At 37.3% G+C, this 25,658-nt stretch overlaps 1 protein-coding gene across 16 annotated transcripts in view; it reads right to left on the bottom strand.

Annotated features, from left to right (window-relative positions):
- Positions 1-10,794: 10,794 nt before the first annotated feature.
- MPDZ (multiple PDZ domain crumbs cell polarity complex component) overlaps positions 10,795-25,658 on the bottom strand; it is a 103,484-nt gene continuing 88,620 nt past the window's right edge. For 15 of the 16 annotated variants that reach the window (XM_058826112.1, XM_058826111.1, XM_058826119.1 and 12 more), the window contains 13 exons: positions 24,649-24,826; positions 23,742-23,887; positions 23,345-23,428; positions 23,046-23,239; positions 22,643-22,790; positions 19,293-19,379; positions 17,890-17,986; positions 17,201-17,244; positions 16,020-16,142; positions 15,130-15,234; positions 14,900-15,012; positions 13,795-13,918; positions 10,795-13,038 (listed from right to left, as the gene is read on the bottom strand). In XM_058826112.1, the coding sequence (XP_058682095.1) occupies positions 12,892-13,038; positions 13,795-13,918; positions 14,900-15,012; positions 15,130-15,234; positions 16,020-16,142; positions 17,201-17,244; positions 17,890-17,986; positions 19,293-19,379; positions 22,643-22,790; positions 23,046-23,239; positions 23,345-23,428; positions 23,742-23,887; positions 24,649-24,826 (1,590 nt within the window). In that variant the 3' untranslated portion in view covers positions 10,795-12,891. The remainder of the gene's footprint in view (positions 13,039-13,794; positions 13,919-14,899; positions 15,013-15,129; positions 15,235-16,019; positions 16,143-17,200; positions 17,245-17,889; positions 17,987-19,292; positions 19,380-22,642; positions 22,791-23,045; positions 23,240-23,344; positions 23,429-23,741; positions 23,888-24,648; positions 24,827-25,658) is intronic. The other variant, XM_058826116.1, reaches the window with a different exon arrangement.

Below are 25,658 nucleotides of genomic sequence, written 5' to 3'. Positions count from 1 at the left end.
AGAGAATAGCTTTAATAATGTGCAAACATGTACCCATGGCAATGAAAAGGAATTTTTACCTTTAATGGGTCAAATTGTGCAGCTGGAATGTCATTGCAACTACACTTTGGCTGAAAAATATACATTTGGATGAAAAATGGGCACTTGCTCTGGCCCCTTGAGGGCCAGGGAGCTCTGATGACACCACTGGACTGATCATCCCTTAAAGCATTTGGACTGCTCAACAATTATTTTTCCATAACAGTAGTTTAAGGGTATATTTACACTACAACTGCTGGAAACTTTCACTGAGCAGATGATAAGGGGTAAGTTATTTCAGCTGATTTGGCTACAAGGAAAATTTATGCTTTGCAAATTTAATTCAGATCTGCCTGCTTGACTTGATCACTAACACAAAGGCAGCTGCTTACTATAGTTGTCTTAATTCCAGTTGCATGTTTTGTCTGCTCAAGCAGTAATTATAGGTCTTTGGAAAAGCAAGGAAGGAAACAATGATTACATGGATAGAGAGAGAAAATGTTCCAGCTGAAATTCAGATTTATTTTCCCACATCACCTAACTTAGGAGCCTATCAATAAAGTATACAAGACATAACTGCTTCTCTCTCTAGAGCTGTGCTTAGCTTTAAAAATTACACATCTCCTGGACTGTCTGCTGCTTACTTTCAGGCCACTGCATCTCTCCTCTGAACACAACATAATCCAAAAGCAGGTTTTTGGGGGTAGCTACACTTCGAAAAAGACTTTTGGTTACTTTTGGTGGTGTGCCTGAAGTCCCTTGACTTCAGGGATTAAAATACAGCAGTCTGAATCTCTGGTGTAGACATGTAAAAGACAGTCTACTCTTTAATGAAAACCAAATGGAAACGGTTTAGCAGATGTCCCCACTGATTCATAAGTGGTGGAGCACAATTTTCCCAAGCTACTTGTTGTTCACAGAAACACCTCGGCAGGAGTGTTCTTACCCTTTCTTGAGCTGGCCCTTACTCAGATGCACTGTAAGCACTAGAGCAGGGTCTGCAGAGCACCAGAAAGGCAAAGCTTGCCTGCACCGCTCCTGAGACTGGATAGCAGAGAGATGTGTGGCTTCTAAGGTTTTCAGTCAGATACCTCTGGTAATGCTTGCTTTTGGGATTGTCAGGAACCACACATAGCACTGCTCATGTCTTGCACACACCATCTCACTTGCACGCAGGTTCCCTCTGCTCTTTTGGGAACCACATGCATTGTTGTCACAAATTCTGTCTTTTCCAGCTTCCAACTCTCCCTGCCAAGCACATTTTTTAAAAATTAAATGCTTGGCAGTGTTTACAAGCAAACAATTACCCACACAAATTTCGTGCAAGCAAGTGTAAGACCACAGCAACAGAGGAGAGGAAGTCGGGTTTAATCATTAAAATGTGTCAAGTGAAGGTTCAGCAATTGTTTTTGTTCAACAAACCATGCTGTTTATTGTGTGGTTAGCTTTTCTGGGCCAGGGATTGAGACTAACTCAAGCTTTAATAAAATGCACAGCTTTTGTGACAAAATGGAGGACTATTTCCCTATCTCTCTCCCTCCTGCTCCAATCTTTTCTGACAGGTGAGTCCTGAATGACCCACCATTTTGAGACTTCACTGCATTGCAGCTAACACTGTGTTGAGGACCAGATACAGTTAACAAGGAGGTTTTGTGTCTTTCCAAAGACAGCAGCAAATAAATTAAGGAAATTAAGTTTGGCCCTCCAACTCTTGAGACTGTTTTGTATTCTATTGGTTCAGAGGTTTCTGCATGTACCCTTCTCACCTGGCCATTGCAATCTGCTTAACTTTTAGCTACAGCAGTGTTCCTGGGATTTCAATTATGACTTAATTCCCATGCAAAAAGTAACACAAGGAAAAATTTCCCCACGGTAATTTGAGAAGTAGTCCTGCATCTAAATTAAGTCATACCCAATGCTAATGAGAGATCATTTGAAACCAAAGGGTAACCAAATGCCTCAGGCCATTTTATCATCTGAGGTACACAAGAGTAAATATGAAAGGCCTCTGATGTAGATTAATAGGCATCACAGGTATGTAAATGATGTCTCAATTTGGCATGCTATAACTTACTTGCTCTTAGATCTTAAAATACCCTAAAGAGTAACTTTACAACACAAGAAAACTGTTCTTAATTCTCTACAAAAACTCCATGTAATTTTAAAATTAAGTTAATTAGAAAAGAAACCTTTCATAAATAAAATAAATACTTTAAACTATATATTAAAGATCAGAGGTAACTTGGGGAAAAATCTTACTTCACTACAGATTAGAAATACTATCAGAAAAACCCGCAATAAACTAAAGCATCAGTTTGTGTTCTCATTTTTCCTACCTTGCACTAATGCCATCCTACATCTCCACGAGTCATAGTCTGGTTTACCAAGTCATGTGCACCTTCACTTACCAATTCCTTGTGGTCCTTCAAAAAGAATGGCAACCAAGAGCCCATACTTTCAAAAATAACTGGCTAAAATTTTATGTTGGCAATTCAATTAAATTCTACCATCTCTAATATGCTAAATGCAGGTTATCTCATGCCCAAGTGTTTCGTGCCTTTGCCTTTACTTGGGGAATCTTCCTGGCTCAGGCCACACACAGGCTTCTGGGCACAGCCTCTAAACTAATATGAAAAATAGTGTTTTGAAGCAGGTCTCCAAAACAAGGACTCTCCCCCAAAAAAGAGCTAGTGAATTACGTAACTCATAACCTGCAAGGCACCATCCCCACATGGGAAAAACAATACTGGGCAATAAGCAGGCTGCTGCAGATAGGCTTCTGAGATTGTACCTTACCTTACCTAGAAGCTCCTTATACACACATGCATGGATGGATTCACACTGAGGTTTTACATGTCTCTTGGCCTTTTCACTTTATGGCTGTAAATTAATGGGTGTGAAAACAACGCCAATATGTGCCACTTTAAGAACAACCTTTTATGTAACCCAGATTAAAATTTAACTGGCCTGTTTCACTATTCAGTATGTGTAGCCTTTTCAATGGGATCCGATAAAGATCAGTTTTGCTGGAACTTGTTTTCACAGCACTTACAAAAACAGCTTCCCTGCCACTGGCACTTGAAGCAAAACAAGCTGCAAAATCTGCTTCGTTTGAGAATGAAGTAACATGCTTATGGTCCTACATGTGCAATAATACAAGGCCAAAAAGAGGCTGGAAGGGTTTCTAGTACAGTGTCAGTTGCCAATCTTGCTTTAGCTGCATTGTAACTCTAGCTCATCTCCAAGACCTGTAGGAAACTGCTTCACTGGCCTGGCAACTGCAAATAGCTGTCAACTGCTAAAGGATGCCTGAAGCAGCCTGAAAGTGTGTCTGAAAACCTTACTCAGCTCCATGCTCACATTATGGTCTCTTATCACTAAGGAAGCTCAGTCCTCCAAGCTGCAGTTGAGGGGCTGGCGTGGGAGGAAGCAAGAGAGCTGCAAAATCTTCATTTAAATTGTGGAGAAACAGATGATCAACCTTCAGTTCCGTTAAATCTCTTATCTTGTTTGAACATGTGCCTCTCACATACTGTCGGGAAAAGGTGAATTTATAGAAACTGGTAGGTAATGATATTCTGGGTGTACTGTAAAGTGCAAGCAAGCCTCAAAGACAGCCCATGCATCTCCTGATAACAGGCTGTCATTTCTGCAAGGAACAGTTCACTGGCTGAGTGAGTTCACACACGCATCAGCCCAGTCCACTGGGAACTCCTGCGAGCTCCTATCAATGACAGCCAAGACTGAGGTCTTTGAAGTCCCCTTACCTAAGAGGAAGCATGCTTATAGCAAATAAGACCCAGTACAGATGCATAGTTTGGTATCAGTCTGTTTAACTTTAGAAGCAAGCCTCATGAGCCAGATGCCCTGAGCTGATTGTGAATCTCTCCTTCAAGACAAGCATTTAGGACACATTACCCTAGGAGTTCAAGACCATCAAACTTCAGATTTTAGACCCTTGTGAAAAACTCTTAAGACTATCAAAGGAAGACGTGGCATTAGGTATAAAACTCCTGTTAATAAGTAACAGAAAATTTATTATTACTTTGAACTTACTTTAAAACTGGATTGAAGAATGCAGTTTTCAGAGGATACACCAAGTTCTTACCTTGCACAGCACCCACAGCACCATGCATACCTGTCTATATTCCTCAAGACTGCCATAAAAAATTGCTTTTGAATGTGCAAAACAAAATTACTTATGTGCATGAAGTACATGGTTTGCAAGAGGACTGCAAAACCTGTGAAAAAGCACTGTGCACGCAGGCAGAAACCCACGTTTTTCTTCTAAAACCTTTATGCCTTTCCTAACCCTTTAGAAAAAAATTCACATGGGGCCTCTTGAAAGGCTACCAGTAAGCAAGCAGAAACAGTGCCCTTATTGCTTTCATAGCAGAGGACAGAAAGGAATTCCTGGCTTCTCGTAATCAGTACAGATTTCTTCAAAATCTTAAACTATATATCAAAAAATAAAAATGACAAATAATTTTGCAAGGGATAATCTTAGAGACAGTGACAAACCTTTTATTCTGCAAAAAAGTTAAGGATTTTTTTGAGGCATATATTTGGAAAGCACAATACCCTAGAGATACTTTAGATGTGTGTTTTTATTTTAAAGCATTCACTTTGTAATGGACAGTATTAAACATTTTTTATTTAATGCATATTTTGTTGAAGCTTGTGGTTTTCAATAAAGTTCAAAAGCGTTAAAACAAGGGTCAGAATAGGGTAACTGTTCAAGCTACTGCTATGTGGTTTTCTGCTTGGAAATACATCAGCGTAGACATTTTAAATACACCAGAAGTTAAAATAACATTCTCCTGACTGAATAATTTCCATTAGGTTGCTGATATGAGCTGAACACCAACAAGAGGCTTGCAGTAGTTGTTTGCTTTGGAGTGCTTGTGTTCATTTAAATCTCTGCAACCTGTGCTGTTTTGAGATTTACCTTGATTCTCTAGTGCTATCTAGTGGCTATTAGTGAAAATTATTAATGTGTATAAATGTAGCTAAACAAAAGTCGGCTTCTATCAACTGATCTAGGTCTTTCTTCCAGGGCTAGTCTGACTTCAAGGTGTGCATGTTGGGCTGTGTAGTAGAGCCAAACAGCCTCTCCCACAAAGCTTCAGCACATGAAGCTCCCAGGCGAAATGCACAAGCTGAAACCAGCAGCTGAGTGCACAGACATTTTTTTATTGTTTTTTTTTAAATACAAGAGAAACACTCAGGGATGCATCTCCATGCCCGTTTGTGCTTAAATAGGTAAGCACTTCTCCTGTTCTGCTACCGGTTAATTTAGCTTACCCCTCTCCTGTTAAAATTCAATTCACTTTTAAATTGGAAGTTCATACTACAGCAGTTGCAGCCATCCTTCAAAACAGAGAAAAGCACACGGGCTGCCAGGTGTCAGTAAATACCTTTGTCTCCTTGCTGTTGGTTGCCCAGCATCTCTGCTTGCTTCACCTCTTCCCTTAGATTGACAATTAGAAGGAAACTCAATTCAGGTTGCCACTTTTGGCTTGATCAGAGATTTCTTAGCTTGGCCAACAGATTCATGGTTTATAGTCAAGTGTGAGTCAAAAATTTATGTACATGAGTTCAAACTATCAGTAAAGTAAAACTAAGTATAATTCCTGTATATAAACGGAACAATCCTGTGAATGTGAGGTCTTTTACATGGGCCTAAATAAAGGGCTTCTATCAGTGAGGAACTCTAAATTGTATTCATACTTCATAAGGTGATCCTAGCCCCAGAAACACAGCACCAATATCCCAGACCCAAACATTTCTCAGCTTCAAACATTATCCTGAACCATTATCCTGAAAGCAGAACCTGGAATGTGTTCCATTGTTAAACTTGCCAGACTAATAGAAAAGATGTACATTCACATTAGAAAAAGGTTCATTGGGAATCACAAAGAAAAAACAGATAATGTCTCTGCTGCAGTTTTCCCTGACATTAAAATAGATGAAATATTTATTCTCTTTTTAAAAATCCTTTGAGAACCTATACATATCAAAAAGGATTAGAGTACCTATTTTTATTTCTTCTGCAAGAAAAAACCCCAGATCTGGCAGGAAATATCTGCAGGCCAATAGTTAGCACTTACACAGTACCATTCCCTGATCTACACATGCACATGCGCATGAGCACACACAGAGCCTTTGACAAAATCCCCTCACACATAATTCCTTCTGCCCCCAGCCCAATGCACACACTCCAATCAAAAGAAATGGGAGCAGAAGTGCAGACAAGAATGGTTCAGCTGCTGGCAAAATAGGTAGCTTTGAAGAGACTCTAACTTAAGAGTGGGAAGAAGAGAATATATAACAGCAAACAATAAACTGTTAATGAGCTATTTCTACTAAATGCTAATATTACATAAATCTGCACTTAAAGCAAAAGTCCAGTTGTATTCTTTTTCTTCCAATTCTAGCAAGCACAATAGAAAAAAAGGCTTCTTCCAGAGGGAGACTATAAACACAGAATTATGATGTTCAGCTTCCATTTGAAACAAAAAAAAAAGCCCAGTTGTTCCTAGGAAGATAAGGCATAGATTGAAGCGTGCATACTCAGTCACAGTAAGAAAATCAGCTCAGACCAGAAAGTTCCCACCTTGTCCCAAGCACTTCTCCTTCCTGCCCAGATTTCTCCTTATTGCAAAGGTTTTGTTAATTTAACAAAAAGGCAGTCACTGCTGTCATTCTGTGTTGTGAAAGAGGCTGTAAAAGCCTTACCAAGAAAGTGTGTCCATAAACATTTTTGTGAAATAATCAACTTACATATTTAGTTACAACAACTTCTAGGTCTACATTAACAATCAATCTGAGCGCAGTACTCCTTATGTATATGCTTAAAAAAGGAGGTACCTGAGATAGAACTGGATAAAGGCAAAACAAATTCAGGTCTTCTACATGATCCTTAAATTTAAGCCAGGATGCTCAAGGATGGATTTTTTTAAAACCCCCACAGTCAACCAGCCACCCAAGCCCTAATTTCCAGGACTGCAAGTGAAATTTGTGGTACGCACCAGTATGCAGGACTGAAAAGTATTGGTATGCCTCAGTCCTGCTGAGGAGTGTCTCTGGAGCCTGCTGCACCCACAGCTGAGCTGCTAACCACCACAGCTGAGAACAGCCAACTTGAGCTTGTCTGCCTGAGGCTTAAAACTTGTAACTTCTTATATAGAGAGAAGCCTACAGTTATTCTTCCAAAACACTGCTGGACCTCAGTTTTCAATTGAAGCATGACTTCCAAAGAGAAATGGTGAAGCCTAGAACTTCTCTTACACTAACTTTTCCAGGACATGGCAATTCAAGTAGCGTACCATCGAGGTGCATGTAAAAAGAAGCTGCAGATGCAGCAGGTATTGTCTGATGTTTAAGATCACCATACAACAGCACTGATTTACTACACTAAATGTGTCATTTGTGCTACTTAATTCCCCAGCCAGCAGAATTGTAGTCTCCAGCCCAGCCACTAGGTCTGAAGCTGCTTGGATCCCCCAAGAGAATTCTAACATTAACGTTTTCTTGCGCTACCTATACATGTATATATTTATCAAACCCAAGAAAAATTACGCATTTGAAACACTGATTTTTTTATTTTATTTTAAATTTCAAGAGCATAAGAGTAACACCTTACTAGAACTTCAGAGGAGCTCTACATTTTGGAAAAAATAAATTCTGGCAAAAAAATGTGAACTTATGGGGAAAAAAAAATAGAATACTAGCACTTTTACCCATCTTCTGGTCTTGGTGACAGTAACAAAGGTTAATGCTATTCCCATAAGACAATCTTTTATTACCACCTATTCTCAGCAGTTTCTGTCACAAACAGGAATTCCAGTGAACATCTGCTGCTTTAACAATTAGGACTGTATTAAGCTCTATCTAAAACTCATTTGCATTATTGATCTCTCTACTTCCAATAGACATATTCACATTTAACAATGAGTTTAGTCAAAATGAACTGTGTATGTTTTTGACAGCTTGCTATAAATATTCCCCCAAAAAGAGAGTACAACTTACTACCTACTACCTACCCAAGGTGCTGCTCCCATTGCTTTTTGTAAAATTCCCAGTAATGTGAAACCTTAAGGGGTTGGACACAGTGGCTTTGGCATCCCTGTGATGACAAAGTACTTGAAAGTTACAGCCTGAAAATACCATTCAAGTGCCTCAGCCTAAGTGCTTGTGTGAGGTGCCCAAACAACAAACTTCTTCATCTCTAACTGGTGTGCAGTAGTAGAAATCTGATAACACATTTAAATGTACCCCATGACCTCAGTTCTCTGAGATAATGCCTTCTGTGTCTGTGGACAGTGAGGGGCACAAACAAAATGTTATGAAAGCACACCAAAGTGATGCTCTGTTGTTGAACAGTGCTGCACAGAACTCAGGCAGCTGACATTCTACAAATACTCAAGAACATTCACTTTCTTTTAGGTATAGTGTCTATCTTGGTCAGTCAAAGCATACTTTTAATTAAACTGAATTCATTTAATAAAGTGCAATGTTAACTAATAAAACACCAAAGGCTGAAATACTAGAAAATACTAACACATGTTAACAAATGCAAAGCCTCCCCTCTTACACAAAAAAGATTTCTCTTGTCTGCTTATGGACAAACTGGAAATATAACTGCAAGAACTTAAAAAATCCAATTGCAAGCACTTAAAAAATTTGGCAGTCACAAAAACAGGTAAGTTGTTTTTCAATGTGATTCAAACACTCCTCTGATGTGACAAAAAAAGTTATGTATTTAAGCTACCTATGTGAAGATCAAAAACAATGGGTCAAATAGAAAGTAGTCTGAAGAGAAATAGTAAGTGAAAACCTGCTTTGGCTCACTTCCACAAACCAACTTGCTGCTGCAACTAAACAAAAAAAAAAATCTCCAGCTGAAAACTAATAATTAAGTTTGGAAAAATCTGTTATTTTCAGCTCAGGTATATGCAACTTTAATAATTAATATATTTTCAGAATTTTATTTCCTTTCTACTGAAATAAGAGAAGCAGCATCTACAATTTTTCTACCCATTTCAAACAATCATTTTCACTGGGAGTAGAAAGCTTAGGAAGATAAGGAAGGAGGAGAATAAGAACATAAGGAAGAATAAGAACATAAGGATAAGGAAGAAAGGAGAATAAGAACATAGGAACCTCAATCAACTTGGGCATCATTTTCCATTAGGTGTATTCTTCTCAAGTGTTTGAATTGGACCTTCTTACCTGTCATTGTTACCACTTCCATACAGGTGGCCAAACTTCACAAATTAATGCATCACCCTGCAACACTGGCTATGGAGTAAAATACATTATATTAAAGATCCACATGTGTGTTAAGGAACATATATGATGACCAGTTACAAAAGAAAAATCCACACTGCAGGTGTTGAATATGCTAAAGGACAATACTGTATACTATTAAAAATATTTACCATTTTAGTAACATTTGTAAAGAAAGTGAAACATTTATTCTTAGTAGCTTCAACTGGATAATTAAAATAGAAGTGCCCTTTACACAGGAATATTTTACATGCTTCAAACTATTTGTTTTTAAAAAACAAGAAAAAGTGTGTGTAGAAAATTAACAAATGCCCCTTTCCAATGTCACTCCCATTTTGAGGTAAGGCTTTATTTGCAAAACACTATTAAAAGTACTAAGTACTTCTACATTACTTGAAGTTTCCGTCAGTAAAAAATAATCTTCTTGACACTTAACAACAAAGATGACATTTTTTTCTTCATCTTGGTCTATAGAATATACAGCTTCTATTTTTATTTTTCTTCTAAAAAGAGATTGAATAGAGTGAAGGAAAGGAGATCAGCAATAGCTATTAAATTCCAATCCTTCTCTCAGCTGAGAATTAACAATACTACTGCTACAATAAAGCTAACCCAGAAATAAATCTAACAGAGCAATGATCAGAAAAGCAGCCATGCCAATGATACTTGCTCACTGTCAAGAAATAAAATATATGTATTCCTATGAATCAGCTGTCCTTTGTCCAGAGCCATGCTTTCAAAAAGTGACAGTCCCTTTCATTAATACCACTCTAAAATTAAAGACCTTGTCATTAATACCACTCTGATTACCCCTCAGCAATGAATAGCTGAGAGTTAAGCAAAGTTAAAAGAAAAGTTAAAAGAAAGGGCTGGATATCTGAACAGACAATGGGATGGAGCCCTTAAGATGCCAGGCTCTTCTGAACAGTAGCATTGAGAAAATGTAACCAAAATCATAAAACTTGGTAGAACTGGGCCACAGTACCTAGCACCTTACAGGACCAACCCCAGTGACTGGAAAGTTGCGTTGAATACAAAATGATAAAGAAAATCAAACATCATAAGCTTATTTATTTATTACTACGCGGTCCAGTGCATGGCAGCCACTAGGCAGTGGTCATACAACAGTTTCCTGGCATGGAGATTGGAGGTGAGGCTGTTATCTGAGTCAAAGCTCTATGGCCCACTATTTTTGTCCCTCATTGCACATCCCATGCCTGAAGGAATGCTTTTAAAAATTATTTATGCTCTCTGCTACAAAAAAGCAAGCCAGCAAGCCAGCTTCATAGTTTCATGAATTTGCTAAGAGTTAAAAGTGAAGATAAAATCTTAAAAAAATCAATTTGAAGCAGATACTTTAAGGTTCACATCAGTAGTAATGCCTTTTATTTTTTTAAAATATTAAACTGTTTTGAATTATTCTTTTGCAACAAAATGAATAATGCAAGCATACCATTATAAAGCAACCAGTAACACACCCAGAACTTGATAATGACAGTTTGGAATTTATTAATTTAAATCCCCCATTGTAACACAAGAGCAGTAACAAAATAGCTGTACACTACTTCTGTTACAAATATAGATACTATTTAAAGTGACTTTACATACTCTAATGTAGGCAATTCTCACTCTACCTAAGGAATGAGTACTAAAGCAATTCAGCAACAGCAGCATCCAGTAATGGTACTAACTAGTTTACTGCATCTTAGCCTACCACAGTGTAAATTCTAGAATAGTTATAAAGACAAAGAGAGTGGAGGTTTTTTTGTTAATTCACTTACACATACCTATCAGTTTGTTAATACTATTTGACAGACACTCCTAATACTGCTTTAGTGACCCACTAAAATGAATGCTAGTCTTTTGTATTATCCCCTAAAAATGGCCTGACCATTGCCTGAATTTTCAGTTCATACTTCTCTTAAGTGATAGTTGAGATAGTGGCCTTGCTAAAATTCCATTTCTGCTAATTAACACAAAGCGTCCTGCTGTTAAATAGCATACTAGTTTGACTGGTATCTTCATTTCTCAAAAGACTCAGCTGAATTTTTCTGCAGGAAAATAAATAATGGGAAAAGCATGTTTTATCTACCAGATTCCTAAGAGCATGGCAGGCAAAGGCAGGCAGGTTACAATCAGCTAAATGTTTCATTGAGTGCAGTTTTTAGGTATTTTTAGTGATGAGAAAGCGATGCTTATTGACCACGCTGCTGATCAAAGAATAGCTCCACAGTTGCTATGTACTTACTGGACACTTTTATCGGTGCCTCTAAAATTAATATCCCCAAAGTAATAGTTGTAGCTGTCAAAGCTCCTCTTCTGCTTACTACTGATGCAAGCCTTCACTGCTTACTACTCTCCTCCACTGTGAGGCGTTTTCAGGTGTTTACCCATCCTCAACCCATCACTCCAGGTTGTATGCCTCCTTGATTCAAGGAGGACTCTACCTTTGCTCCTAATGACACTGGCAGCAACACCATTAATATCAACTCCTTTGACACGGACAATATCCAGACATCTGCTTGCAGCTAAGCAGAGCTGCTCTGAGAGGTTTGTTCACAGCTCTGATGTAAGCAGCCTGCAGAACTGTCTGCACTGACCTGTACATAGTCTAGCATGTTGGAATAGGACAACCTTTGCTGAGACACTTCATATCAAGAAAGTTTTTTTCACCCATCTAGACTATAAAATATCCCTATTTTAAAAGTCTAGTTCTTCTAATGCTGTAATTGCTGGGCATTCTCAACCACCAGGAATAGTTTCCATTACTAATGGATTTTTGAGCCCTAAGCACAAGTCCAACAAAACCCACAAACAAAACAAACAAAACCCAAAACCAACATTACCACCACCTCTCCCTCCCCTGCTGACAATATAATGAAACCCTCAAACCTAAGCCAAGTGAAACACCGTGTTCTTTTTTTTTTTTTCAGATACACCATGACTTAGTAAATTTAAACACACAAAAAGACAAGCAAAATAATCCACCCAAGTCACCAACCTAGTTCCTTCTACTTGAGCATTATGAAATAATATGGCCATTGAACAGTTTAGGTTGAAAGCAACCTTAAAAATACTCTAGTTTCAAAAAACCATCTAGCCTACTAACCATCTGCCTACAGATTACATACTTTTCTCCTTATCTCCCAAATCTCTGTTTTAGTAATACTTTCTTTCTTCAACAACTTTATTCCTGTTTTCAGACTACTGCTAGCCATGTAACCCCTTGCTGACTTGGTAAATTTATCATTTTCCCAACATTATTCAAATATCCAAAGTCTCCTACCAAAACATTTCAGTTTTCTCGTGTGGTTATTAATGAAAACATTATTTTTGTAGTGACTTACTAATAGGAAAAATGTCCATGTGTTTCCTTAGTTAACATAACTTCATCCCAGTGGTTTGACAGGAAGAATACTTCCAATCTATATAAAAATATGGTTAAATGTTACTTTTCTTCAGTGTTTTTACACATTCCTGTGAAGCTGAAAGAGCAAGAAGACTACGAACATTTCCATTCTCTTTACTATGTGGAAAATAAACATTATTGTCTTATTGACCCTAACCCATCAGGCAGCCAGTTCATGACAATACAGTCAAAGTGACTGTTCCTTTTGTCCTTTTCAGAATAGCAACAGCTTCCTCATGGGTCACCCCTTCTAAACTCTGTCCATTCACAGCAATGATTTGATCCCCTCTCTTGAGGCGTCCATCTTCTGCTGCTGCACCCTGAAACGATAAAACAAGTAACTGTGGACTCACTCATTTATTATTCTTCTTGACACAGTTCTGAAAAGTAGACCCCTTGCAACATTTTTGGTTTTCAGGGATACAAACAGAGCCAACTGTTGTGAAGACTGCTAATTCTGCAGTATGACTTGCCTGGTCTAAGTTCCACATCTAGAAATCTGATCTACATGATTGTTTGGTTCCTTTAACCCTGTTTTTCCAGCTGGTGTAAAATTTAAACCCTAGTATTATATATATCATATATTTTCAAGACGTGGAGAACTTTTCACCATGTGGTTTATACTTTGGTTTACCATAAAAATTTGGCATTCATGATTCCAGTTTTCTTTGACTCTCAGCTGTTTCCTAGAGCCATCCAAATTATCAAATCTAGGTCAGCATCTGAATTTCTCTGAAGGTCCAGTCTGAGTTCAATAAAACACTTCCCTCTGTTACCTGAAGTAAACAATCTAAATATAAGGCAAGGGAGCTTTTTTTCTAAGTATTTACACAGTTCCAGTCTCGAGAGGTGGACAAGATTCTGCTAATAAGGTGAATCATATATATTTGGAAATTCTCAATCTTTTAAAGATTGCAACCTTCAAATTCTGCAAGCACATTTTGATCAGCCTTTGCACTAAAAAGGAAAAGCTGTAAGAAACTGTAACATTCTTTTGACTGCAAACCCAGGCCATGATTTAGAACAGTAACTGCAGTGAACTCAAAAATGGATTGACTGAACAAATTTCCACCTACCTTTGCAAACACTGTCTTCACATAAATGGGTAAGTCTCCATGGGGACTGCCATAGCCACCCACAATACTAAAGCCAAGGCCATCTGGTCCTCTGTCCAGAGTAATGGTCTTGTACTGAGGAGGTCTGAGGAAAGGGAAAAGAGTATTTTGTCTGAACTTTGGATTTAGCACATAGAACACTCAACAAAAAACATTACTACTTTAAAGCTAACCAATACATTTCTCTTTCCACTATAACTACAAATACTTCTCTTATAAAGAACTGGCTATTTCAGTTCATGTAAAACATTATAAACTACTTAATGCCTATATTATTATATAAAAGTATCTATTTCAAACACACAGCTCAGGACATAGTTATGGCTGCTATGTGCCACCAACATTGCTTACTAGTGAAGTACAGAGACATTGCCAGTATCTCCAGATTCCATAGTCTCTACTTTAAAAATCCTGTAATGTCTTAAATTATATCAAATAGTTTATGCTATTTAGGTTTAATTGCTTCTCTCCTAATAGATGATTGTGTATTTGTATGTATGTGTTTATTATACAAATCATTTATATGTATGTTTTCCCATATATACTTTGATAGTAAGAGATTTTGGAAATCTACTTTACTAGGTATGGGTGGCTAAAGAATCCTTTTTCTCTTTCCCCATTCCTAAAAGAAAACAACACCTCAGATTTATGAAAGAGCTTGATGCAAAACTTGTTTACACCTTGCAGAATACTAGAAGCAGTATATCTGACATTCCTGGTAGCCCAGCACTAGACTGCACACTACGGAAACAGAGGTACAACAGTAGAAAGAGAATTTCTGCGTGTGTCAATTAATCCCAGCTACCCAATCTCAGTGAAACAATAGAAGCTGTAGAAGAAATCAGATCATATCACAGCTCTACAGAGAGTCAAAAAAATTTGCAGCACAGCATCATGAAAAACACAGAAGAGGACCTATGGCCCACAGGTCCCATGTATACCGAATATGTTAATCATGATCAAGCCAAAAATGTCATCCATTATTTGCTAGAATTTGTAAAGTTTAGAGGTTGAGTATCATCTAAAGTAACAGGCTACAGAGGCTGTACATTCTATAGTTACTGACCCTAAATCATCCTGAAAAATGCCAGTTGAAGTTAGTCCTGCAAATGAAAGACTGGACACAGGCGGATCCTGCTGCTGACCAGTTATGACACTCACTTCTCCTCCAGCTACAACCTAGGAAGAGAGGTTGGAAATCAGTGATATAAGAATGCTGACACTAAAATAGTTCCATGTAGCAGCTGGAAAAACAGTATTCAGAAACTATTCAAAATGTCACTGAGGATTTTTTACCTGCAACTCAATAGTGCCTGAAGCATTTTTTAAGATATTAACAGCTTGGGAATGAGTCATGCCTTCGGTAGATGTTCCACAGATGCTAACAATCCTGTCCCCAACCTACAGAAGAAAATATAAAAAACCTAACTTAGTTCCATAGATTTATTTGTCACTTTCAACAGTAGCAGAACTACAAAATGACCCAGTAGGGAGGCAGGTAATTCAACATCAGAATTAGCAAATTACACCAGTTTAGTGTAACAAGTGTAAAAAGTACTGATGCCTTACAGAATTGATCCTAAAACCCTAGAAATACACGTTAAAAAACAGAGATGCATTTTGCATGGCATCTGAAGGCAGACAGACTGAAGTAAGAAATTATCATTAGAGATTCTGTTTGACTTCATCTTCAAGTAACATTTTCCGAGAAACTTGAGTCAAATTTAACCACCTTAGATGCAGATTGGATACAGTACCCATTTAAGTACAGATAAAATCTCCCACCCTAATGTACCCTAATGCAGAGCCTAAAATGTACTCTTTTTATCCTAAGTATGGGAAACGAGAGATAAAACAGACTGCACACCTTCATTTGCAGGAATGACCACTACACTCAGCAGTGGCACTCATTTATAGAAAGCATCCTTCTGAACCACTTTCCATGCTTTTAATTTTCACAAGATGACTAAGATCCAAGACTGCTTTAGGACCTCCTTTCTTAAGCTAGCACAAGCCAGCAGTTACACTTGCCCATGTTACCAATCTGAATTCCTTTTTCATCAATTCAAACAGCAATCCATAGCCAGAAGCACTTGTATCACTGAACTGCTTGTTTACTGCCTATCTAGAGCAATTACAGTGCATTACTCATGCACTCTTTACAGCCTTCTTAACAATTAACTTACTCTTAATTTCTGAGTCTGAGCTGCAACTCCATTTGGGTGCATCATGGCAATAAATATAGGAACATCTCCAAGAGGACTTCCTACACCTCCAGCAATGCTCACTCCTAGTGAATCTGCAGGGCTCTGTTACAGTAATGAAAAAAAAATGAGATTTTTCTGGAAAGAAAAATACAGAGAATTGTAGGCTTACCTCAGAAGATCACTATTTTATGAAACCCCCTATTTTATGAAAATTAGAATTCCTGTATCAAGCCAGTTTTTAAGCTTATCCTCTTTGAATCATTTCAAGAAAGCAGAGAGATCAGAATGGATATTTCTTCCTCTCAGTGGTAGGTGAAAAGTTGCTGATTTAGTTGAGTGTTTTATGTTAACCAAATTAAATAATTACAGAATTCAGCACCTGACTCTTAATGTCAGCACAGAAGTCTGAGCAAGGAAAACCAATGAGATGGAATTGCTGACCATAGTATTGTCTATATGAACCTCCTATTACAAATGTCCTGAAGACTAGAATAAATCTTTTTGCTCCCCCTAGTGCCCAAATATTGAAGAGCAAAATCAGCTGTGTACCACTGCATCACACCCAAATACCTCACTGTAAAAACTGCTATTGCAAACTCGTATTTGCAGATTCTACTGTAAAAAGAGAATGGCTGAATTTAACCAAATGAACTGTATGCCAAGCAAAGACAAATAAATATAAATATTTTGGAAAATAAGATGTAGTTTGTGACTAAGCTCACATCCATAATGAAGGTGACTGAATTTCATACTTGAAAACCTGGCAGCTGTCATGCAAGATCCTACTCATTAAAAACAGGTGTGAAGAAAAATATCAAACACCAAAAAACAACCTTCCAACTTTGATAAAATTTCCCTGACTTGACCAAAACAGAGTCTGCATTTAACTCTATCTAATAACAATAAAATTAGGTCCCAATATCTCTTCCTTCTTTTGCTTTCAACACAACTCACAAAACATGACAGCATAAGTCCCACTATTTACATAAAAATATAGGCAGTGGAGATCGCACAGCCCTGAACTGGATAGACAAATTAATTTCCTTTTCCTTTCCTAAAACAATGAATATACCTAGACTTGTTTCATTCGGTAAAGACACCTATTGACAACATCTACAAAACATATTCCTGATATATAGCCACTGCATGCTACAACTTACCTTTTTTATTTCAACTGTTCTTAGTCCCTGTATTTCAGAAGCTGCTGTCAAATGAATTAAAATAAATTAAAAGAAAAGTTAAACTAGAATTCCTAGAAAACTTTTTAAATAAAGCTATTCAAATCATGATGATCATTCTAACTTTCTGCTTGCTTGTTTTACACATTTTAATCTGCTCTTTGATAGTGGCTGCCATTACGATAATCAGATTGAAATACTTCTAGAATAGGTAAAAGAATCAACCATTTTCTCAATTTAAATAATTTTTGGAATAAGTCTGCTAAGCATGCTCAAATAGAATAGAAAAACCACATTATTTTCTAGAAATACTTTGATTAGAAATCACTGAACTGCTTTAAATTTAAGCATGAGACAGCAATTCCATATGTATCTGGATTTCTGTGAATGAGACAGCTTGTCATATGATGTATTTAGATTAAATTCAAAATTATGGCTTAGTTTAAGATTGTCAATATCTAAACTTCTGACATAAGAAGTTGCTAGTTTCTTTTATAAAAAGCTACTACAAGACATATATGATGTACTGAGCAGTAATGGCTTCTACAGTGTTTTACTAAGGAATCACTTAGAGGCCTACGTCACATAGTTACAACATTTAAATAGGAAGATCTCAGCTAGCAGCTGGCATGTACAAAATACTGAAAGCACCAAAAAACTCTCCAACTTACTGGTATTCTTCTTAATGCCACTTTCAAAGACCTCAGGTGCACCAGACCCAGAAACTGGGAAACTGAACGATGAGAGACTGCCACTTCCTTCACTGACCTATGCACAGTGTTAGAGTGGAATTAGAGAGGAGCTTCACTGACCCAGCTACTTAAAGTAAAACTGTAACTCACTGTATTCAGTTTATTTTCTGCAGTATTTTATTTTTTCTGTGCCCAGTTAAAACTGAGTCAGAACTCCACAACTTTTTGATCACTGTAGATGGCTCTTTTTTGAAGCACCATTAGACCAACAGAGATTGTATTTCTACAACCCTATGCAAAGCTTTGAAGTGCTTCTTCTGAGGGCCCAACAAGGCCCTGGTATCTGAACTTTCTATCACCTTATAGAGGTCTTCAAATGCAAGTTAGCCACAAGTACCACAGTAAGGACAGAATACAGATCTCAGTACATCCTCATGTGGGCTTTCAAATGTTCACCTACTGCATCAGCCACAACTAAGATGAGGCACTCCACTCAACTTGACCTGCACAATTTCCAGAAAGATCTTCACTATACTTGAAGGGCAAGTAAAGGAACAACATAGTAAGAACAGTTTCCTGACTGTGACACTCTTCAAAACATTCAACACTGTGAACTTCATCTCAGAATAAGAACAGCCAGAGTCTGAATTTTTTCATATTGTTTAGCAATACTAATTCTGAAGAGAGCCTAAAATGTCAGTATTATCTAGTCTTAACCTGCTCACTTGAATTTTGATTATGTCTTAAAACTATTTGTATTTAATACTTGATAATTTTCACCCCCAGTTCACAACCAATGGAAGTTCTTAAAGTAATTTGTGAGCTTTCAGAACTAGCTCCTACTGGAAAGAATCACCATGCAAGCTGCTACACCATGGAAGATGCTTTCAAATGCAGAAATTGATGTGAGGTTGTAACAATCTACCATCAGACCCACAATAATATAAATAAGAGAAGTCTGATGGAAAGAGCACAGGTTTCCTGTTTCTAGTAGACAAGGCTACAGTAAGTAAGGAATGGAGACATTCCCTAAGCTTACTGAAGCAATACTCAACTGGATGGCAACTACTCTGAAAGTAACTAAGAGGTTTAAAGTTGGCTTTTAACAGCTTCTGGTACTGACAAGAATTGGAGCTCTCTACGTTTCCAGGCTGGAGCCTGGAGCAAAGTAATTTCTAGATTATATTTCTGGCTGGATCCTGTCTGAAACAGATACAATTTGCAAAACTGAACATATAAAGTGATTACTGAAAAGCTGCAAAATTTTTCCATCTTGGATCAGGTAGGTGAAAAATAACTGTCATTATATAAACTGATCTTTTTATTTGCGTTCATTATTTAGCATTATTTCTCCTAAGCTAACCAGTTTTATAGTTACATACCTGGCTACTCTGGGATGTTCTCCTCTCAGAGTGAAATGGTCCAGCTTTTATTCTTCCAACCTCTAGTCTTACTGTACCTAAGGAACACTAAAAAACAGTTACTTGTAACACATATCTTCTGTCTACAACACTAAAACCTACAATATTTAAGTGAATTTCTAGAAGGTGGAAGAAGAAAAAAAAAAAACACGGACAGAGGGAAAAATGATGGACTACCAATCCTGATATAAGCACTTTGCAGAGAGGGTTCATGGCAGGACCAGTGACACAGAAAAAGTACACCATGGTACTCAATACTGAGCAGGATAATTTTTTCAAAGCTAGATTAATCAGTATTAAAATGCAGACAAGAAAATTACAGAAGAAGACTAATTCTATTACACTGGACTTAATATGGAATAGCTTCTGAACTGCAATGTCAACATAGAATTTTTACAGTGAAAACTAAAAACAGTGTAACACCCCGAAGTCTTAATCATTATTTCTCTTGATATGATTGAGAACATGGTATTTAAACTGGAAGTTAGTTACTCATCTCTCTCTCAAACTTTTGAAATTATCTGTTACTCTGGATAGACACCAATATAACTAAGAAATTTTGGGCAGAAAATTTCCTAAACATCTATAGTTCAAGTAAACTTTCTGCATCTGACTCCCAGCAATAAACTGGGTGATATGGAGTGACTGCACATTGGAGGTCCTTTCACTAGCCTTTAAGATTTTAACCAGACTATTGAGCATTCACATGCTTCACAAAATGAGTGTCTCAGGAGAAAATTCACCCTCCAATTAAATATTTAAAAATCAAGACATTATTGTCTTGAAATAACAGAAAAGTTATTATCACAAGGCTAAGAAAATTAGACTTTCAACAAAAACAAGCAGTGTCAAGAGAAGACACCGATCTGCAATGTATTAATACAGAAATTTCAGTTTGTTACTATTTTGATTCTTTTCTTTCACTAAGAAGTTGTAAGCGTAAACTTCTGCATTCAAGAATTTAATAATACGTGAGGTTGCCTTTATCATGTTTTAACTTTATTATCCTAAGAGATTCATGCATTTGTCAGAAAAATTCACAGTAATAGGCCAATATATCAAAACCAACCAGACATACCATTCAAACAAGGTTTCAATACCTCATATCCTATTGCTATTTTCTTAAGGGTGATGCTGAAAAAGATTTATTACTAAATCACTTTTTATTTTATAAATAATATTGACTTCTCAATGTTCTGGAAAAGACTTGATCAAAGCTCAGTCAAAACCATTCTTCTTTGCTTGTATGGATTTAGTCATATTAAACCATATGGACAACTCTTATTCAAAGTGGAAAATTGAGGAGCTATGTACCTAAAATAACCACATCCTCACAAATACAAAAACCCACAAATGAGATTTTAAAATTATGTGTGAAAGCAGCAGGTAATACTTTCCAGTGGAACTAGTGAATAAATCAATTCCCATTTAGTTTTATTACACCTTTTTATCTCTTCCTAAATTCTTCCATTTGATAGATCCATTAAGACTAGCGAGGGGAAAAGCTGATAGTCTTTTCACAAACTTTAGGAGATATTTCATTTGAAAACACTGCAAGAACAAGCAGAATTCTCAGACTGAAGACACATTCTATTCATCTCACTCTACTTAAAATACACTAGAATTTTCCAAAGATTATAAAATATTTTTCTAGCAAAATACATTTTAGACAGTTCAAGACAATTCACTTCTAGATCCTACTCTCATGAATGGAAACTGAATGGATACCTGAATAGGAAACAATGACTGCCTACATGTGAGTGACCATGTTTTGTTCCATTTACCTATGTGAACAAAACAATTATTAACAATAATCTAAGGTATTTTAAAAGCCCATTTCTTAGGGCTATGACAATTAACTACAAGTACTACTGAGAAATGATGAGATACTTAAAAGTTGAATATACGAATGATAGGTGGAAACTAAGCATCTTCAATTAGATACTCCAAAATGCTTCTCAAAATGAAAAGGCATTTTTATTCAGAGGAGAGGTACAGCATATAAAGAAATGCTGTGTTCTTAAATAAAATTAAAAAACTATCATGTAAGAAGGAAAAAAAAGTACTATATCCGAAGAAGAGTATACTAACAAGTTTACTGTCACAACATGGACACTGCTCTGGCATTCTCACTAATAGGGACATGCTGAAAATACAGAAGTCCTCCTATCTCCCTTTCTGACCATTGTGCTCCCCCAGGACCCCTGCTCCCCAATAAATCCAAAACTTAAGGACCTGTTCAAGATCTGGAAAAATATACCTTTGAATGTGAGTGTTAAGAAGCATGGCAATGTGCCTATGTATTCAAGAGACAGCTATAATTAGCATCCTGTTAAATTTTTTTCCAGTGAAACAGTTTTCCTTTGAAAATCCTGACTCAGTGGAATCCTTACTATGAAGCATGTCTCAAAACTCTGGACTGAAAAACAGACAAGCTGGTTGACCAGCTGAACTTCCTGCCAGACGACAGGAAATATTGTATATCTGACTTCATTCTGATTTGGAAATAGGGGAAGGATATCAGAAACAAAAAATTTATCAAAAATAGGTTGGCTCCAAGAGCTGTAGTGTAGTTACTTTGGTAAACTCTGAGAAAGCACACTCTTATACCAAATGATTGGTCACTGAAAAATACATTGTAGTATTACATGGATGTAAGGTTGCACGAGACATATATAATAAAAAAAAAAAAAAATTAACATCTCATAATAGACCAGGTTACTCAGAGCCCCATCCAACCTGGCCTTGTACTTTTCCAGGGATGGGGAGCATCCACATCTTCTCTGGGCATCCTATTCCAGTGCCTCACCATCCTCATATTAAAGAATTTCTGCCTAGCAACTAATCTAAACTTACTCTTTTGTTTAAAACCATTCCCTCTTGTCCTATCACTGCAGGCCCTTGTAAACCAACTTGGATAGTTACTTTTTGCGCAACTACTCTGCTGAATTCTCCATCATTCTAAGTCAGTTCTGCATATCTTTCTGAAAATATGAGACAGTTAACTGGCTATCAGTTTGTTCGACAAAATACAGCGTTAAGTTTCCGGTTGTTCTAGGTAACGACATTATATACAGGTCTCCTATAAGCCCTATGTTCGTAAACATATGGCTTTCTGCACCACCACTACTCCCAGTTTTATCAGGCAAAGTATCTGAATGTTCTAGATTTCAGGAAGCTTAAATCTGGATCCTCAAGTAGTCTCATTAGTATCCCAGTAACAGCCAGATTTCAGTCTGAATAAAGTTAAAGCTTTGAAAAAATCTGGATGTCAATTTTTTACTCTTATCCATCTTCTCTTTTCCCACTACCTTTAGCAAAGCTGCAACGGCCTCCTGGTTAGCATTTCGGACATCTTCTCCATTCACTGTCAAAATCTGGTCTCCTTGCATCAATCTGCCATCTGTATCTGCTATTCCTCCTTTGACGATGTCTGACACAAACACACCTGTGTCATTTCTGCAAATACATACATAAATTTTACATTACAGTATTGTTTGATGGTCATGTTTACGGCTTGCTATGAGGAACACAATAAACATTGTCTCATTTTTCTGCTGAGTGACACTGGCTTAGTTCCTCTAGGGAAGACTGGTTAGCCTAAGCACAAAAATGAGATGTATGGCCTTCAAGCCCACAGGATCTGAGCACCAGACCACAAAAGACACATGGTAAATAAGTTCCAGACACTGAATCTATAGGTACATTACATACCTTTTCCCAACAATACTCAGCCCAAGGCCTTTACCAGGTTTCTTCTGGAGCTCTATATTCAGCACATCATACATGTCTTCTTCCTTGTACTGGGCTTCATCTCTGTATACAGTCAGACGAACTTTTTGGGGTGTCTGTCGAAGGACATTAATGGCTTCATCATGTGTGGCATTCCTGAGGTCAATTCCATTCACCTGAAATGAAAGCGTACAATGGTAAATCATGCAGCACCTTTCAGCAGACAAATACAACAGGCTTAGCCAGCAATGAAACAAAAGCAACCAAAGAAATCACCATACTTCTAGTATCTGATCGCCAGCCCACAGTCGTCCATCTTTAGATGCTGCTCCTTCTTCATATACTTCATGGATAATTATTGCTCCCTGTCAACAAAAGCAAAAAAATTGCACGTTGAAAGAACAGGCACCATTTTGAATCAAAAGCAACTGAAAATTGCTGCTATAATTCATCAATGACAAGTCAAATGGAATGAAAGTCAGATGCATGATGAACAACTTACTGAAACATTTAAGAAGCTCATTTATACTTTCAATTTTAGAAAGGGATTCTTATTTTTGTTTCTTTTTCATCTTTCTATAAATGCTATAGAAACAAATGACAAAAAAAATCTCTTCTATCAGACTTTAATTTCATTACTGTTATTTCACTTGAGTGACACATATTTTTCCAACCAACCAGCAAAGTGTCTGCTCCTCCAACAATGCTCAGACCAAGACCAGTCCGCCCTTTGGAGATATCAATGGTTGTTTCACATCCAGGAATGATGGGACAAGTAGCTGGGTCGGAGGTTAACATGGCAGGAGTTGAAGACCTGCTTGTGTCTAAAACAGCAATGAAACATCCTGGTTACAGTAACAGAGTTCAGTATTATGAAAGTGACTTTAAAACGCATTTTTCAGAGTTTACTGACAGATGTACAGCAATAGCTGAACAGCTGATCTACAAATAATGATTCTGCCAATTCCTCCTCCTCAGAGAAGTACTATCTTGTAGTTTTATTTGCCATTCCTTCTGTAGTTTTTATGCCATCAAGTACATGGATTATAGTCTTGACAGCCAAAGTAGATATTGTACACAACATATTCTATTTAGGATAGAATTTAATTTAAGCATCTATATGATATGTGCATTACTTGAGTTACTATTAACTTAGAAGTGTGCTGCTTAACCAATAACAATCACCCATCAGAAACATCCTGACTTTCCACTCTGAAGGAGAAGAGACAAATGTAGCTACTCATAAATGGCAAGACAGTCTCAACCATCCTCTTTTTCCACAAAAACTGACATGACTTTTCTCATTTAAAGGAATGCATTTCACTTAGTTCTAGACAACCATGACACCTGCTGTAGGTCTGATAGAGAAAATCCTTTTATCCTCCTGCCTCTAAAACAGGAAGGCAAGAGGTAGGTCCTCAATATGGGCCACAATGTTTTATTTATATAACTATGTAATCAGAAAACGTTAGAAAATGCAGAAGATGCATTTTCTCAGTGCATACAAAAATGGAAAACTTACAAGCTGGGTCTTTGTTTTTATGTTACGACCCCAGAGAATACAGACACACAAGGGTAAGATTACTTTTCACTGCTTCTGGTTCTGGTGAGCTGGAAGTGGGGACAGCTGCCAGTGGTTGCATATTCCTCTTCTCTGCTGGGACAGTACTGGGAGGGGCTGGTGCTGTAGTCAGGTTATCTGTCTCTGCTGGGTTGATTGCAAGCCTCACCACAGATTTGGATGTCTTCAGGAGACTAATAAACTGAATGATAGAGAGAAAAACCTATGAAAATTGTCACTTGATTGTTCAGTTGCAAACCAAAAATAAAGCGGAATTAACAGTTCTGCAAACTGGGGGTACTAGGCACTATCCTGCAGGTTTTCTCATAAGGAACAAACATGAATATTGTTTCTAAGAAATCTTTTTCCACGAACTGTACCAGACAAAAATACTGCAGTCTTTTAATGGCTTCCCTAGACAAAATATTACACTGTATAGCAGTGATTTGAGAAACAGAAGCATTGCCTTTTAATGCTGGGTGGAGACCAATTCTGATCTTACAGAAGTCAATGCAAAAATATCTAGTGAACGAAAGACATGTGCAACTATCATTCTGAAAAAAACCACCTGAAAATACTACCTGAACTATGGAAGGAAGGGAAGGACACCAGGTGTAATGCAAAATCTAGTTCAAAGACATATTGAAAACCCTTCAAAATCAATTGCTATCTTACAGAAAAGACATCCTCTTGAGACTCAACATTTCAGCAGAGATATTTTCAGAAATTACTTAATCTCTGTTCTTACAAAACTTACCTCCTTTACAGGCAACTTCACTATCTCTTACTTATTTACTGCCTCAGAGATAGCACTACATCAAAGAGTAAGATTGATGCTCCTCTAATTGCCCTTTAACAAACAGAAAGTAATCCACTCATGGCTTAAGAATCACTCTTTTTGGTAGCGCGCAGGTGCTAGAAGAAAGGCCTCCTTGATTTACTACTGAACCCAAATTGAGTTTGCAGAGCTAGAAGCTAGAAATAAATCTTGTTATTTAGGAATGGAGATATTTTTCTCTAAAGGTTTCAAATCC

This window comes from Poecile atricapillus, chromosome Z (assembly GCF_030490865.1).
Source record: "Poecile atricapillus isolate bPoeAtr1 chromosome Z, bPoeAtr1.hap1, whole genome shotgun sequence".
In the NCBI taxonomy this organism is placed as follows: domain Eukaryota; kingdom Metazoa; phylum Chordata; class Aves; order Passeriformes; family Paridae; genus Poecile; species Poecile atricapillus.
This window is presented reverse-complemented; position numbering and strand designations above follow the sequence as displayed.